The 17,415-nt window shown below is 46.6% G+C and overlaps 1 protein-coding gene across 1 annotated transcript in view; it reads left to right on the forward strand.

Moving 5' to 3' along the window:
- Nucleotides 1–2,790: 2,790 nt before the first annotated feature.
- Nucleotides 2,791–17,415, forward strand: part of CRB2 (crumbs family member 2) — a gene marked incomplete at its 3' end in the record, with an annotated part of 32,297 nt that continues 17,672 nt past the window's right edge. The window contains exons 1-6 of the mRNA XM_010145822.1: nucleotides 2,791–2,863; nucleotides 12,487–13,188; nucleotides 14,771–14,966; nucleotides 15,484–15,623; nucleotides 16,199–16,381; nucleotides 17,298–17,411. Coding sequence (XP_010144124.1) covers nucleotides 2,791–2,863; nucleotides 12,487–13,188; nucleotides 14,771–14,966; nucleotides 15,484–15,623; nucleotides 16,199–16,381; nucleotides 17,298–17,411 — 1,408 coding nt within the window. The remainder of the gene's footprint in view (nucleotides 2,864–12,486; nucleotides 13,189–14,770; nucleotides 14,967–15,483; nucleotides 15,624–16,198; nucleotides 16,382–17,297; nucleotides 17,412–17,415) is intronic.

Raw genomic sequence — 17,415 nt, forward strand, 5'->3', positions numbered from 1 at the left:
TGCCCCTGGCTGAGAATAGAAGCCCTGCTGTTCCGCTGTCCTTAAGTCTCTGTAATGAGGGTTACACAGAGGAAAGCAGCCGTGTCCTTTGGCTCTAGTTTTAATACTATGTTAAAGAGCAGATTATACTGACGTTGGATTGCAGCAACGAGGAGGTAGCACAAACCATGACCAGTTTGGGGAAGGCTTTAGCAAGGATGACTAAGGACTTGGAGCTTATGCTTTAGATAACAAATCCAGCCAGTTGTGCTCCTTCTTTGGAAATGTAGTCAGGCCTAACAACTCAGGACCTTAAAGGAGTTGCGTTAGGGTCCTTTAATTGGACTAAGCTGGTTAATACTCGCATTGGTGTTCCTGTGCCCAAGGGTCCAGCACGGAAATGGTCGGTCATTTATGCTGGCAAAATCTCATAAAATTGCAACCATGCATGCTGAAAAATTAAATTCTAATATCCTCGTAGGTAGGCCCTGGACTAAGGTGCTTTAGTTATTATAAGGAAGTTGGTTGTCTTCACCTATGGGTTTCAAGTAAAGCTAAAGGAGCCATAAGTCTCAGCAGACCACTTGGAAGTGCTAGCAGTTAGCAGAGGTCATCGAGAACAGAAGGTCCTTTTTGTCAAGAGGATCATCCCTCCTAACCTGCTCCAACCCCAGAACTCAGGGTCTGTGCGTTCTGGCAACAGTACGGGGTAAGAATGTCACCTCTGCCTGTGGAGTATTTTGGCCGAGAACCATATACTGCTGCCATTTCCCGGCTTGCTCAAGTCCAAACCCTTATGTGACAAATGTGTGAAATGGTACCTTCAAAAAGGTGCCATTCGTGGCGTTCCTGCAGGTGTAATATTATTGATGTACTGGCCATGTTGGCCGGTCAGTTTGAACCCATCAGCCTCTGCTAAACTGTTTTGCCCTTTTTGGAGTCTAGCTAGTGTGTCCCAATGCTTTGGTAGCTGATGGCTCTGTCAGGGAGATGTGCCACAGGCCACACAGCACAGCAGTAGCAGCAGAGCTGCATGAGACCTGAGCCTCTGTGAAGGACCTCTGCTTCCTTACGTGTGGGGATTTGGTACACTAATTCTGTTCTGTGAAAGCTCAGCATGCCCTTCAGATGAGCCAGAAATGACTGTGGGTAGTTGTGGGAGTGGCTGCATTCAGGGGAGGAAGAACAGTGGTCTCTCGCAGTGTTAATTGTGCGATGGATTCATAGCTATTTGCTTTGCTTTGGAAAAGGTGAGTTGACAGGAGGATAATTCCTGCAGGTGAGGCAAAAAATTTCTGAGCAGAAAGATTCTGCACATGTCAGTGTTTGGTTACATCCCCTGACAGCAACACAAGAGTCTAAAGAAAGAGAAATGAGTTCCAGATGGTTGTGGTAACTGGCAAGAAACTAATACTGGGGCTGATCTTGAGAAAACAGACTGAAGACCCCAGAGATGAAAGTGGGGGCAGGGTGGTCCAGATAAGGTTGATAACACATGATACATCATCTCTGGAGCATTCCAAGGCACAGTAGTGAGATGAACCATTTGTTCCTGGATTGCAGCGTTTCGGTGGTGAAAAGGCTCTTGTTGCACCCGTTGTGCGCTGAAGGGGAAAGCGATGCGGTAGATGTCCCATGGCCCTGCACGTGGCCCAGCAGCCTCTCCCCGCTCTGCAAGGATGCCGAGACACCTGAATTCCTCCGGGCAGGATTGCTGCTGCTTTCATCATGTGCAGCCTAGGTCTGTGTGCCAATTCCTTGCTATCTTGCATGTTTCTTGTTTAAATTAGGAACTTGTATGGCATCTTACCTGCCTTCTATTTCTAGTTGTCAGTGGAAGGGTGGGGCAATGTACGTAATTCTCATTACAGTTAATTTTAATCCAATTGTGATGTGGATTTAGAGGTACTTAGTCGGTCACAGCTGAGTGTGGGCTCTGTCTTATTCCAGTCACTCTCCTAAAACAGTCAACACTGATAATTTTTTCCACTTTTACAACTATACACATGCACCTGATGGTGTTGATGTGACTTGATGCTCATGTTATGCAGATACTTCTCCTGTTGATCTCTACAACTGTTCCTTAGTTGGGAAGTTGGGAAGAGGATATACGTATGTCTTGTGGGTTCACACATCTCATGACGTATACAGCAGTACTGACTCAGTGGACTAACTCTGCTCTCTGGGACTAATGGTGTGCTCTTTCTCTTTGACCAAAACAGCCTCTGACAGAAAATTGTGATTGATCCTTGTCTGGAATTTGCTCGTAAACATGAGCTGATGCAGAAGCCTGCCTCGTAGAAATTATCCCTGGCCACCTCCGTCCCCGAGCCATTCTGAGCCCCTGTCACAGCTAGAGAAGAGATAGCAGTTTGTTTTCTTCATTATATCGGGGCAGTTCAAAAACCAGCAAGCAAAAACCCACAGAGGGTCCCTTTTCCTTTTCGCTTTGTCCGGAGACTCTCCCAGTTCCTCAGGCTCTTACCACCTTTGACAGCCGGGGGTTTCCAGGGGCCTGTGAGCCTGGCTGCTGCGCCTGGGAATCCAGCTGGCTTCGCCCTGCGCAGTTCAATCCGTGCGCTCCAGGCAGCGTTTTCTCTTTGTTCCAGGGACACGAGTGAAGCTTTGGAGAGTGGACAGGGACTCTGTCCACTCCGTTAGTGCTAGTCCCCAGCGCGGCGGAGCGTGGAGCCAGTGCCCCTGCTAGAGAGACTTCTCCACAGTCCGTGATGTGGGGAGAGCTGGTGTGTGCTCCTTTCCAACGGCTGCTTCTCCCCAGAGGTTTTTAGAACAACCACTCTTAGACTTGTCATGGAATTAAAGAAAACTACCTCCAGGGCATACAATGCTGCTCTCCTGCTGCCACTTTTCCTCTTGTTTTGGGGTAAGTTTTTGTCTTCTGTGCCTGATTCTTAAACCAGCTACTATGCAGTAACTTTGGATCAAATCCGAAATCTGCCCTCATATCACAAAGGTGACTGAACAAAGTGTCACTGGGTCTCACGGTTAGATTTGAAGCCTGCAAACTTCTTGTCTGGAAGGTAAACAGGCATTTCATTCTAGATAGGTTTTTCCTTCTGTTTATTTCTTATCTCCTGTTGTCTTTCTCCCTGTGCACGTGTGTGTATGCATTTATTCACAACAGCTAAAAGGGTGTGCACTTTCTTGTAATTAAATATTCAGCTCTTATAGTAACCATTTTCTCCATTGAAAAGTTCTGAATTTTATGATTGTGCCCATACAGAGGAAAAGCAGAACTTTATTTCCTTTCTATCCATTTAGAAATACATGTAGGCAAAAGAGAAGTGTACCTAGGAGAGTATATACTGGGATTCCTCAAGTTCACCTGAACATGTCTTTGGGCTCCAAAACTCATCCTTGTATACAATTGCTTATACTCCCTGGAAATTAGATTTCTCCGTTTCGTCTGGAATGGGTGCCTGGAAGTCTGCTGGGCCTAGACATCTGTGTTGGTCATCTAGGGATTATAAGGTCGTGTTAGGAACATGTCCTTTTACTGGAAAGTATGATTGGGATTGAACCTGCCTCCTCATCCTGTCCTCGGCACTGCCAGTCCAGGAGCCACATATAAAAGTCCTGTTTGGTTTCCACTGAGCTAGGGCAGGAATGATCAATAACATGGAGAGCATGCAGATAATACAAAGTGCCTTTTCTCTGCTGAATGCTGCATTTGGCATTTTCTCACATTGGTGGGTGATGTTTATGTACTTAAGGAGAGTTGGAGAAAGTTTTCAGCATTTACTTGGACTCCCCAACAGTTTTTCTTGCGTCTGAAGCCTCACTAAATTTCCTTTGCTCTGATCACCTCAGACTATGAGTATGAAAATCAAAATGTATTTTGATTTTTGTCTGGTTTGGGTTTTTTTTTCTCTTCCTTGTACAAGCTTCTTTGTCTGGTGCCTTCACGCGAAGTGCCTGGAATTCCTCTGGCCACAGGGAAGCAGCAGGACTGTCTTTTGTATCTAGTAACCATAGCTACTGGTTTGGAGTGTGAAGCAATTACGGTGGCTTTGTATTGTGCAGAAGAAAGGCCGGTTGCATGCACCGTGTTGCTCTGTGTGCAGCTGCCAGAGAGCTGGCATGTTTCTGTGGATCCGTGCTGTTTCACCATGGCACTGATAGCTTTTCGCTCTCAGGTAAAGCTCTTCTGGAGCACTGATTTACTGAGAATGTGGTTTTCTCGCAGGGTGCAGGTGGTGACACATCTCAGTATACACTCAGCAAAGCGGGGGTGTACCCAAGGGAAGCGGTGATTTCCATTGTCCTTCCACCTGCTTGGATTTGGCAAGGGGAGTTCTTCCAGGTTTTATCTGTAGGGAATGGTCATATTTATGTGGCACTTGTAGAATTTTAAGGTCATAAGGAAATTCCTTTTCTTGCCCTTGTGAGGCTTGTGACTACTTTTTTCTTTCCAATTGACTAAATGTCATTGAAGCACAGAGTGGCTAAGTTATTTGTTAGAGATTTTTATACTGATTAGCCAGATGGCCCGTTGCACGCTGTAACCACAAGACCGTTCTGCAGCCAGATCCACGCAGTCTCCAATTGTTTAAAACAAGCTCCAGAGGGACAGTGGTGCAGACTCTGCCTGTGACCCCGGATCTGCTGCTGCTGTCTGTGATGGGCAAAATGCCTCTCATCTTAATATGTTCCGAAGGAGACTTCGGAGTGGAGGGCAGAGTGAGTGTTTGTTCCCACAACTCTAGCCAGCAATGGGCACAGTAATTCACATACCTTTGTCCTGGAAAACTCTTTGGACACCTGTTGAGAGAGAACATGTGCAGACCCACCTTATTTCTGGCAGTTTGTGACCCACTCTAATGCAAGCTCTTGAGATTAGCTCGGACACTGGGACAGTTTAAATCCTGCTGGCTTCAAAGCTGGAAACAAATGCATGCAATCTTTTCAGTTGCTTTGTCGACCGTCAGTATATTTAAATAAGAATTGGAAATTAAAGCTTGTGACTTAGTCAGGTTAACTGAATACACAGGAAACCCCCAGTCTCAGTGTTTGATCTGTGGAAATGGCTGAGAGATCAGAGACTCTGTAAACCATGAAGGTCAGCTTGGAGGAGTGTCTGTTAAGGGAGAATACTGAGGTGTCATAAGCACGGAAGATCAAAGAGTTATGGTGGCGATATAAGCAATACATACTATCATAAAACATGGACTCGTAGCTCCTGTCGGTAGAGACATGATGATAGGAGTTACATCTTCCAGTCTGCATTAAAACAGTGCGCAGATAATGAAAGCAAGCTGGCTGGCTGCTTGTTAACTGCGGGTTAACAGTAAGTTCAATTCCCCAAAGTGGTATTTCTGATTAATGCTGTTAGTGCCTCTGACCATAATATTGGCACTGCTCAGCCCTGTGGATTGCTGCCCACCGTTTGGCACCATTCAGCAATTCACTGGGCAAGCTGGGTGGGAGAGAGCCAGGAATCAGTATCCTGCTTCTTTGAGGGGGTAAATATTCTGCATATTTCACAAGGGGAAACTGACCCTCATCTTATACCTGTGATAATGAAAGTCTAGTGGTCTAGGCCTTTTCAAACTCTTTATTAATATTTTACACTAGTAGACTGTCTACATACCTCTGTCATGAAAAAAGCTCTGTCAGACCACAAACCTAGGGTGCAAATGTTGTGGTCTGGAACTTCTCGGTCTCTACTAACAAAGAAAACCCAACAATGTCAGAAGTAGGCTGGGAAGTGGTGAACACACAATATCTGTGTAAAAAGTTGGATAGGACAAACTGCAATGTGAACTGTGTGCAGGGACTGTGCTAGAGGTTTGTAAATGACTATCCAAACCGGTAGTTGGCCGAGTAACATTTCTCCCTTCTATACTACTTGCACAACAATTAAAAAAAAAATTAAATAGTTGCTATGGAAAGAAAAATGGAGAAGGGAGAACTAGACTCGGCACCAGGATCTTGAGGGGAATTGAATGGTGACATCACCTGAGCATGAGACCCAGAAATTCAGATGAAAGCTGATGGGAGGTTGAGCAGCTGGTAGGTGGGAGCGAGTGCTTCAGCAGAGCTTCTCCTGATGGCTTGCAGAGATGGTATTTTAGGAAGTGTCCCATGCCCACATCTCATTTTCTGATGTTGAATAGAGAAGTCCACCATTAAAGCAGCTGTCAAAAGATGCCCAATGCCATGTTAAACGGGAGAAGGAGCACAGGTTATGGAATATTCTGGGCTAGGGGAAAAATCAGTGCCAGTTATTAGCATATCATGAGCTTGTCAGTAGTCTCAGAATCCCAGGGCCTTGTTTTCCGATGCTAGGGTTACTTGCAGTAGGTGCTTTGCTTAGGTCTGGGAAGGAAGTTTTAGTCTCTCTGTGTCAAGAAGGAAATGGTGCTTGTAAAGCCCTGGGGTGTGTAAAGCCACCTGAAAAGGCTTTGTACGGTCCCCTGACAAATATTCTGACGGCACTTCCTAAGGCAGGATTTGATTTTATTCTGCTGTTACCTTCCATAGCAGGTATGCTACCCTTCCACAGCGAGCAAGGGTGGGCAAGAGAGAGGGTGAACAGTGTGAAAGTCCCTTTTCAGGCCTGTCCCCTCCTGCTGGTGTGTGGGTCCTGGGAACAGGCCCTGGTGTGTACCCTTTCACTAATCCCTTACACTGACCAGGGTAGGGGAAGATCAGCAGAGGTCAGCAGGGATTTACTAATATAAGCACATGCCTTCCTGTTGTCATGGAGACATAACTCTGTCCATTCCTTCATTCAGAGTTTATTTAGCAGTTGTGTACTCTGATGCTTGAGGTAGAGGGGTTCCCTTGCTACCCTCGGCCTCAGGATCAGCAGCAAATGTGGTGAGGTGGGTGATCACCAGAACAAGAGGACAATATGCCACTGTCCTGCCTGTTGCAGCTTGTGTAAAGGCAATCAGAAGTGCAGTGTGTAAAGTCCTTTCTCCTCTGTTTGGGCATCCTTCACAGGAATATGAGGAGAGTGCACATCCCTTTACTCCACTTGGTTCTTGTCATTAGGAAGCATCGCTGGACATACGTGTAGCCTGGTCACCCGTTAAGCATTGCAGCTTCTGTCTGCACAGCAGCAGACAGAAGTTTTACATCCTCTTTTTTTTTTTTTTTATCAGACTGGACTGTGGATAATGTGAATTTTGCCAGTTTTCTGGGAGAGAGAAGTTGAAAGGATGAGAAAAGTTGTCCACATGCAGACTCGATTCTCATCCTTTTGTCATGCTCTTGTCTCATCTTGTCTCAGAAAACCCCACTTCTAATAGACCCAAAAAGACACAATTCCTGTTATCATTAATGTCTCATAATTAGCCTGGGTAAAGTGCCCAATCTGGCATCCTGTACACCTTAGAGCTGATCTTCTTATACGGCTCCATTTGAATAACAACACATATACTTTTTAACACATATACAAACAGATACACTTTTTAAAAAAAAGCATTAATTGTCAAACTGCCCTTCATTATGAAGGGAACAAGGTAATCGCTGAGCTGATAACCCCAGCTCTGCCACTTCCCTGTTGGAATTTTAAGTGATCATTAAGGGCACCTTTAAGGTATTTATCCATGAAGCATCTTCCATGAGGTCAGGTGATCCCCAGCTTGAGGCATATACTCTACCACAGTTTCCCAGGACTTTGAAAAAATGAACTTGCAAAAAGCCAAACCAAAAATCAGAAGCTGTGAGTAATCCTTAAGCAGCATCTTGCAAAGCGGCGAAGTAATAAACTGGCTGAAGCTCCTTGTCCTGGGTACTCTCTTCGCAACTCTTCACTGGTATTTGACAAAACCTTCTGCCAGCAGCACCAGCATTGTGTCAGGGTGGAGACGGGGGGGGGCTGTGGAAGAAGTTACCTCAATGCAACTCCTGTCGTGGGGAAATTACCACGGAGATTTCCCAAGCTGTGTGAGATAAGGGGGAACAGACAAAGTTAAGGGGGTTGGTTGGTTTTGTAACGAAAAGGCCAGGAACCTTGCTCCAGCTCTTTGAGAGCCTCCTCCTCCCGCACTGCCTTATGAGTTCCCCCAACTCTCTCTGCCAGTGCTGGGCAACAGCGTCTTGTCCCACCTCACTGAAGTAAGAGATTCCTCAGGACCCTCTGGGAGAGGGACAGTGAACTGCTGCCCGGGAGGATCTCAGATTGCCCAGCATCTCATTCATTACTCTCTGATTTCTTTTTTTATGGCTGGAAAACTCACTGTGCAACTGCCCTTGACAAAATCGCTTAGTACAGGTATAAAGTTATTAAAAGCGGTTACTAAAACACAGCCCGGTAATGCAGCTTGTTTGCCTTCAAGTGATCTGAAAGGTCACAAACCTCATCTTTGTCAGCTCCCTTTAAAGTGTAAAAACAGACCTGTCCTGACAGAGCTCTGTGAATACTTTATATGGGACTCTGTTAGCCTTTGAAGTTCCTCCTAATCCACCCCTAAATGCCTGGAACATAGTCTTCAAAGAACCCGTAGTCTTCTCCGGTGTCCTGGTGTCCTTTCACAGTAGAATTGTAGGATTGTATGATTGAATAAATTTTTTTAAATGTTTCCTGTACTTACAAACATCACTGATTCATACTCTTGTGAGACCAAAGGAAAAATGCCATTTGTCGTTGTTATTCCAGCAACAACTACTGCTGGGAGAACTGTAAACTCTTGCCATTCAGTGACTACTTTGACCCGATTTTCACTATTTTCATGAAACAGCATAGTCTGAATGACGTGTTACCGTGGTTGGTATATTGTGCAGCAGGAAAAGCTAATGTATTCATTATGTTTATTAGCATTTGGTGCATATTCATAAGCTATTTGCAGCCAAATAATATTCCACTCCAAAACTGAGAGGAATTGTTGTATGCCCTCAGACTGATCGATGAAAATAACAAAACCAGCGTTATTGGGCTAAAAATGTCCAATTGTTCTTGCTCAGGCGAGGCTGGAGTCTACGGCTGTGGTACCCATTGAGTGCACTGAATTCTTGCAGGCTCTGCGTGTCACTCCCTGGAGACGTCACAAGTGGTGTGCTCACTTCTCACTGCTGAAATGCTCCTCTCTGACATTACTCTGAAACCAATTCTGGTTTGCATTAGTGTCTCATCTGTGGAATTCCCTAGCTAAGAGTTTAGCATTTAAGGAGTGTGGGGTTATTCTGTATTTACACATGGGGCACGTTTTGCCCTTGGGACATGCTCCAGAGTTCGTACCAGCATGCTGGATACAGGGGAGCAGGGCATCTCCTCTTGGAGTGAGCAGAGTTAATACCCCTGTAGCCTCCACTGAGCAGGGCAAATGCGAATCCTTTTCTGCAAGCTGCAGTTCATAGAACAATTTGAAGTTATTCAGATGTTGTTTCACTTTTTGTGATTTACGCTGCAGTCTCCTCCGCCTGCTCCATGCTGGATGGGCCACGCTGCATTACTGCACATCTTTGCTCCAAAAAAGGAACATTTTCTACCAAACTGAGTTGCTGCTGAAGTCATCACTTTTAGATGTAACTAAGGTGACACTTGGTCATAGAAAGTATTTAATACAGTAAAAGTGCAGGGATTCAGCTTGTTTCTGTGCAGTCCTGTACGTGACTAGTTTTTGACCACAGATTACAAGTACAGGTAACTAGATCACCACCGCTGTGGTTCATGGTCACTCTGAATTCAGAGGAGGTTGGAGTTCTCCCTGTTCCTATACTGCTAAGCCAGGAGGGCCTCTTGGCTTTAGTGAAGCTGTGCGCTGTTTGTCCTGGTGGCTGGCTGCAGTTCAGCTCTGGTGGCTCTGTGAGTTGGTGCGGGGCCGTGTATTTGTCACCAGGTCTGTTTGTAATGGGCAGGCACTAGTGACTAATACGGGATATTGAGCATTGCAGTCACATGGAGCAAAATAGGAGGTACAAAAAGGGGTGTCTGTTGTGAAAGAATGTTGGAAAATACAGGAAACAGCAAGGGAGTTTGATGTTTATCTTTATTTGCAAGAAGCATTTAGACTGGCTGCTTACAATGGAGATGGGAACCTTTGCAATGGCTTCAGCCTATCTACATCAGCACTGCCGGTGATTCTGTGGAAATGTGAACTTCTTTGCAGGTGGAGGCTGCTGCAGGTGGAGAAGTCGTTCTGACCGCGCAGTGGACGTGGTCTCTTGTTCTGTCCTGGGCTGTGGAAAGTGCCGGCTAGCGCTGGTGACTCATTAAGCGCACAAAGGCTCCTATCTCCTGCCTGGTAAAGCTCTTGGGCGAATAGTTTCCTGGGCTCCCACTCTTAATTGCTACAGAGATTCCAGGCAGATTTCGTCATTCTTGTTTTCTGCCTGACTGGGAATCTGAGAATAAAAAGACTGATGGCAGAATAATGAGATTGCTGGACAGTGCAATGCTCAGCAATGCTCCCCAGCATCACATGAGAGAGGAAGGGAGGGGTGGGCCTAGAGATGATGCCAGGAAGAGAAAGCGCTGTCAAAATCCCTGAGCACCCTCCCTCCCCCATCACCACTGCCTCTTAGAAGAAGACTTAGAAACAGCACAGTCTTTTGGTGGGAGGAATTTGGGGGAGGTCAGGGCAGGGGCAGGCTTTTGTAAACGAAAGTCTCCTATAAATCCCTTTCAGGCCCTGAAGTCCGACGCCTCCACCTTCAGGTACAAAGAGACTGAGGAGCTGATAGGGCAGTGAGTTGATAGAAAACCACTGACACAGATTAACTATGGGGTGTGCAGAAGGTGCACCAGAGCAAGGCAAACATGACCAAAAATGGGCTGGGATAATGATGGCATGAATGAGAGCATGTGTAAGGTCAGCTGAGAAGTGATGCTGTGGTGTGCGATCCTGGCAAATCCTTAGCGTGGAGCATGGCACGGGAAAAGAACAGTTCTCAGCTAGCAGTGCTGCACTGAGGGCCGAGGGTGCTGAGCTGTGGGCAGGGGCACAGGAGCTGCCCACTCTCCACCGGCAGTTTGGGCAGTTTCCCAGTGGTTCCTGGCACTAGCTGGCCCTCAGTTACATGCAGAAGGCAGCCAGAAGGACAAAGAGCTGCTTACACGATGGCATCTCAAAGCAAGGTTAAATGCTAGTGATTGCCTGACTCAGCGCATGGCAAAGTCAGGATTGTCTCACCAGAAGCACTAGCTATTTCTCAGACACCTTTTGCTACTTCGTGAGCTTTACTTCTGCTTTGTGGCTATTTTTCATAGACATTTTCAAAACTTCCGCTCTATAGTTGTTTGCAGAGTTACTTCCAAGTTGGGATGTTTCCTAACACCTCTGCAGGAGCCAGTCTGGGGTATCTCTATCCCACAGCTTCTCTCCTGTGTATCCTGGAATGGAGCAGAACAAAAACTTGCTATACGAAAGGCGCAGTGGGACAAGGGGCTAAAGGCTGCTGCCTTTGTGAAGGGAGAAGTTCTCTGGTTGCATTGCCTTTGTCTCTTGATACTATTTTTGTTTTTCCTTTGACCAGACTGTTTCACAAAGGGAGTTTGAATTTTGTTTTGGAGAAGAAATGAGGATTCCTCCTATTCTCCCATTCTGCTCCATTGACAAATAGCTAAATTGATCACTTTTTTGGTTTTTATATGATGCATCCTGCATAATCTCAATTATATGAATTAAATTTGCAGTCCTGTGGGCATCACATTTCTGGGTGTTGGAACTGCTCAACGGGGCAGTTTGGGGACAGCAAGGCATTGTGACTGGGTGTGAATAAACTGATCACATCCCAATGCTCCCAGATTTAGGGGAATGTGGTCTCAAGGTTAGTTGCTGGTATATGGTGTTGACTGGTGTTTTGGCTCTGCAGGTGCTGAGAGTTCGGATCTGAAATGCCATCAGTACAGTGAATCTCTCTCATCTCTTTGCTGTTCTTGTAACACCTAAAAATTGCCTGCTGTGTCAATTGACCTGTCTAACCTGTGGGGTCATCAAACACCTGTGGCCAGTGGTTATGAAACTTGGAGCTGCTTGATGTAATCAGAGAGTGTGTGAAATGTGGCAGCTTGGAGTTTGGGTTGGATTCTTTACGGTGGCATCTTCAAATCACAGCTATAGCTGAGAAAAAATTGTATTGGCAGAAGGAGCAGCTGGGACATTGAGAGCCACAGCCAAGATCTTAAAACACACTGTCTGCCTCTCTGGGTTTCCAGGCACAAGGCACGTGCCTTATGGTGAAGGGGTTGATGAGTTCCACATGAAGTTCATCTTGTGAATGGATTTAAGGTGATATGTTTCACTGCTCTGAAGGGACTCAGGGATGAGTAAGCACAAATAAAATACATGGTTTGTGAGTGTGTCCAGGCGTCTTGTCACTGGGCTTAGCAAGAAATTCCTGATGGCCATGAAGGAAGGCTTGTTGTGTTGTCATCTTTACTGTAAATCTTTGATTTTTCCAGTATTTTCAGCGATGGCTAGAACATCCTGGCAGTGTGGAATTCAGGGGACAATCACTGAGTCGTATGCGGTGACTGGCAGAAGATCTTTCTTCTTTAGGGCTACAAATGGTGACTAACAAGTCTCTTCTCAACAGGAACTTCATACTCTGACAATGATAGCGGCTGTTCCTCATCTCCATGTGAAAATGGTGGGAGCTGTAAGGATTTGGAAGAGGGTTACGAGTGCACTTGCCCCATGGAGCCTGTAGCCTACATGGGCATAAACTGTGAACTCCTCTACGATGCATGTATTAAACACGAGTGTCCTGCCCCTAGGATTTGCAACAGGACTCTAGGACTCCTGGAATATGAGTGCGTCTGTATGCCTGGCTTCACAGGTGTCAATTGTACCATTCGTGGTAACGAGTGCGACAGCAACCCATGTAAAGACCCACGCTCGGAGTGCGTAGATGGTGTCAATGGATACACCTGTACATGCCAAACAGGACTAAATGGAGAAGGCTGCCAGCCGGAAAGCTCCGTGTGCTCTAGCCACCCCTGCCAAAATAACGGGACATGTGTTGAGGGTCCTGGGGACTACTCCTGCGTCTGCCAGCCTGGCTTCACCGGGGCCAACTGCAGCGAGAACATTGACGAGTGCGCCTCCGAGCCCTGCCAGAACGGAGCCATCTGCCGCGACCGGGTGGATGAGTACAGCTGCTTCTGTGTGCCAGGCTTCCAGGGCTACAACTGTGAGATCGACATCAACGAGTGTGCATCCCGGCCCTGCAGGAACAACGGCACCTGCCTCAACGAGATGGATCACTACCTGTGCGAGTGCAGCCCCGGCTACACAGGTACCTTTCACGCTCATGTTCTAGCCGGGTGGTTGGGTTACGTCCCGCTGTTGGTGTAGTTCTGCCTGCTGTTGCCGTGTCTGTAGTGTTAGTAGCTGCCCTGAGAAGCTCTTGTTTTATGACACTAAATCTCTGTCACACAACTCAAATTTTGGAGTGTTTAGTACTGTGTGAATAACAGTGTAGGGCTTGTTGTTGTGGCTTCCAGGCAATAGTTGAGGCTTTGATTTCCATGGCTGGCGTGGATGTTAGGGCCGCGGATCTACGAGCAGGTGGGCTGTCTGAGGCCTGAGTACTAGATAGAGAGTAGACGTGATGAGCTCTCAGTATGAAACTAAGGGAGACATACAAGAACAGAGGTTTCTTAGGAAGCGTATACTTGGTGTTGGTGTGACTGAACGCTGCCTGTCTGGTCTGTAGTTCTGTGTCCTGTCCTGCAGCATTTCTCGAAGGGCTGTAGCCTTGAAAAAGAGTAGCTTTTATCTGGAGATTTCTCCTCCAGTTCTTTCATGCCTGGCCAAAGTTTTTTGTCATGGGACATAAGTATCTTTTTTGTGCATCTGTGCTAACGGTGACTCAAAGAGTAATCTACACCTGTGAGTTATCTGTGAAGGAGGCGGCAAGGGGTTCTCCTTTCTCCGGCCCTGCTTATCAGAGTGGAATGCAGTTGTACTGCGCCCACGCCTGCCTGGTACCACCTAGCACATGAACTTTCTCAGCCTTCCTCCTGTCACAGGCTGAAGTGTTTCAAGAGTTTGGTTGCTGTGAAGGAATGCTGCTGATTACTCGTGGAATGAGGAGAAGTTACAACATCAGGAATGCAGTCCCTGATGCTGACTCACTCTCTGATAGAAATGAACAGAGATGAAGAAGAGAAAAAGCAGAATTTCTGTGTAGGCCTTAAGATTATTACTGATTTTGAGTATCAGCATAACTGTCTTTGCAAATCAGTTTCTTTTTTATCTTCATGCTGAATTCTCAATTCAGAATAGTGGGATTCCCCTGCCGAGGAAGCGGTGAGATGACTCAGGCAGCTGGAGGAGCTGCTTGTGCTCCAAGTTTACTCTGATGTCAAATATGAGGCTTTATTTTATGATCTAGCGCTTCACCCAGAGGTTCTAGCACCTTTGGTTAGCAAGGCCAGGCTGTTCCCTGGTGCTTGCAGCTGGGATTTGGGTGAAGGAAGTTTTGTGTGGGTATTGACGGGTTTGAATGAGCAGATTAGGGGGCCCACATTCCGTCAGGATTAGGATGGCCATGTCCACCATGTGGAGAGCCTTTACCAGGAAGAAGAGATTAGATGGATTGGCAGGTGCCACTGTAGTGACACCTTGGAGGTGATGCCAGGCCACGGTCAACTCAAAGATTTTGTTTGTTTGTTTCCAAATTAAAGGTTCTGATTTGTAAGAATCACGTGCTGTTCGTGAGCTCCCAACATTCTTGTGGCAAAATCAGAACAGATCACTCTGCTAGCCAGTTTGGGTGGGTAACATGGCCTTTGGGATTCCAGCTCAGAAGTCCAGGTAGCTCAGATGCACTTGTGGATTTGTAACACAGATATTTCTCTGGTTTTGTGCCAAAGGTACAAACTGTGATGCTGAAATAGATGAATGTGATTCAGCCCCTTGCCAGAATGGGGCCTCGTGCAATGATCACGTCGGGTTCTACACCTGCACCTGTGTACCAGGTTACCAAGGGATCCACTGCGAGGAGAACATCGATGAGTGTGTGAGCCAGCCGTGCCAGCACAATGGGACGTGTCTTGACCTCATTGACAGGTGAAGAATCAGTGTGGCTTGGTCAATTAGATACCAGGACCGATCTAAAGGTCTCCTTAGTGTAACCAGTGAAAATGAGGTGGGTACTTGGATTTAGCTCAATGTACGTTCGTGGCAGTAACTGAGAGTGATTTATAGCAATGAGCAAGAAGGCTCCTCCCAGTAGCAGAACTCCTGGGATGCAGAGAGGAGGGTAGGAAAAGATTCCTGTTACTGACTCCAGCTGACACATCAGATACAAAGGGAAGTGATCTGCAGAACCTGAACAGCAAAGGCACTGCTGAGAACTTACCTGCGTGTCCAAATTTACGTTTTCCCAGGTAAACTGGAGTGAACTCAGGCTGCCAAGTGTTGTCTGCTCTGTCATCAGCGTGGCCTGTTTATGCAGAGGGAACTGTCTGTCCCTCTGCCCCACGAGTGGCAGTGGACTGCCAGCTTAGCTCCATTTTCTCTTTCCTTGTACTGGGCTTTGCAGTCAAATGAAGAGCTTATGCGTTGCTGTTTTGCTGCCCCACAGCTACCATTGTGACTGCAGTGACACAGGCTTTGAGGGGGACCACTGCGAGGTGGACATCCTGGAGTGTGCCTCCGAGCCCTGTCTGAACAGTGCCACGTGTGTGGAGGGGATCAAGGAGTACAGCTGTGCCTGCTGGCCAGGTGGGTCAGACGTCTGACTTGAGATATGGCAGGTAGGCACACTGCGGTGGAGAGCACATGCTCATCTGCTGTGCTGAAGCAAAGGATTAATGATCGCCCTGCATGGTCCAGTGTGATTTTTTTTTTTTTTTTTTTTTTTATAATTGTACATATTTCTTTAAAGTATACATTGCAACTTGGGATTTTAGGGGATTGGCTGGTGTTTCTTTTTTTTTTTTTTTTTTTTTTTTTTTGTCATTGTCTCAGACATTGAGGCTGCCACTGCTGCCTTTTCAGGCCATCCCAAGATCCAGTTCACCTCACTGCTGGGAAGTGCACCCTGATTCCCAAACATAAAATGGTCTTTATTTTTTCTGTCTTTTTCTGTCATGTGTTTTTTCTTTCATGAGGTAATAGTACTTTCCTGCAAATTGATTGTTTGGCTCCTGTGTTTGATATAGTGGAGAAAGTGGAGGAGCCTGGGACTCTCTACTAGATGAGCTGCAGTGTCTTCTGCGTCTTAATCTCACCTTCCAGGCAACCCCAGTATTTGGGAGACTAGTTGCAGTGATGTTGACACTGATGTTTCCTGGCAGGTTACACAGGGCAACGCTGTGACGAGGACATGGATGAGTGTGCAACAGATCCCTGTCACAACGGAGGCGTGTGCTTTGAGCGGTCCAACCAAGCCTACTACGGGACACATCCTGACTTCCCCAGGAATTTCAGCTACAGCCAAGCAGCTGGTTTCCTCTGTCAGTGCCAGCCAGGCTTTGCAGGTGAGCAGGGCAGTACATGGTCATCCTGCCTGTGCCTCGTAGCTGCTGCGTGGTTTGAGTGCATGGGAAGGGAGCAATGTTATCTGGGTAAGAAAAACCCCTTAACAACTGGCGCTTCAGAGCGGGCAGCAGCCCCTGTTCCCATATTGTGTGTAGATGTGGCAGGCAGCTGTGTGGATGTCGTTCTCTGTCCCACAGGCCTGTCTCAAGGCTGCAGCTACAGCTATGCACTTTCCCAGCACTTTGATGAATGCCCTCTGGCGATGCAGATGCCAGGCGGTTTCTCTTTGTCAGTCTCTCATGCATATGGCAGAATTTATCCCTACAGGGTATCTGTGAAACTCCTCTTCAGAGGAACCTAATTCTCTGGAGTCCCAGATAACTATCTATCTAGGTGTCTCCTTGATGAAACTACTCTCCTGACAGCAGCTGTATAATCAGAGGGGGTAGGAGAAGAGGGGGTTCTTGCTGAAGCTAGCAGCTCTGAGGATGGCTGGCTGAAATATCACCCTTTCCCTGGTTATAGCTATGTATGAAAGGCTGGGTTTAACAGCTGGGGAAACTGCCTGTAGGAGGGGCTAAACAGTAACACTTTATTCATTTTTGAGAGAAAAATGAGAGCTTGTTCAACTATTGCACAAATGGAATGGTTCAGAGGGTTCCGATCCTGCCTCTGCTCCCTTTCATGACACTGGAAAATCATTTGACCTTTCTACACTTCATTTTCCCTAATTGTTTTGGTGGCAGTATCTATTTGCCAGAGCGTCTGGAGAGACATGCTATAGTTCAATAAATTATTTTGCATTTTTAATGACAGAAAAGTGCAAAAAATTATGAATGCAGTTGTCATTCAGATTCTTTGCTTCTGTGATGCATGTGTGCACTTAAGATATCTGTTTGTGCTTTCCCTTTAAAGGGGAAACCTGCCTTACCAACATCGATGAGTGCGAGTCCCAGCCGTGTCAGAATGGAGGGCTCTGTGTGGACGCTACTAACGGCTTTCTCTGTCATTGCCCCCCAGGGTATTCAGGTAC

The sequence above is a fragment of the Buceros rhinoceros genome, unplaced genomic scaffold (genome assembly GCF_000710305.1).
Source record: "Buceros rhinoceros silvestris isolate BGI_N320 unplaced genomic scaffold, ASM71030v1 scaffold15301, whole genome shotgun sequence".
Lineage (NCBI taxonomy): Eukaryota > Metazoa > Chordata > Aves > Bucerotiformes > Bucerotidae > Buceros > Buceros rhinoceros.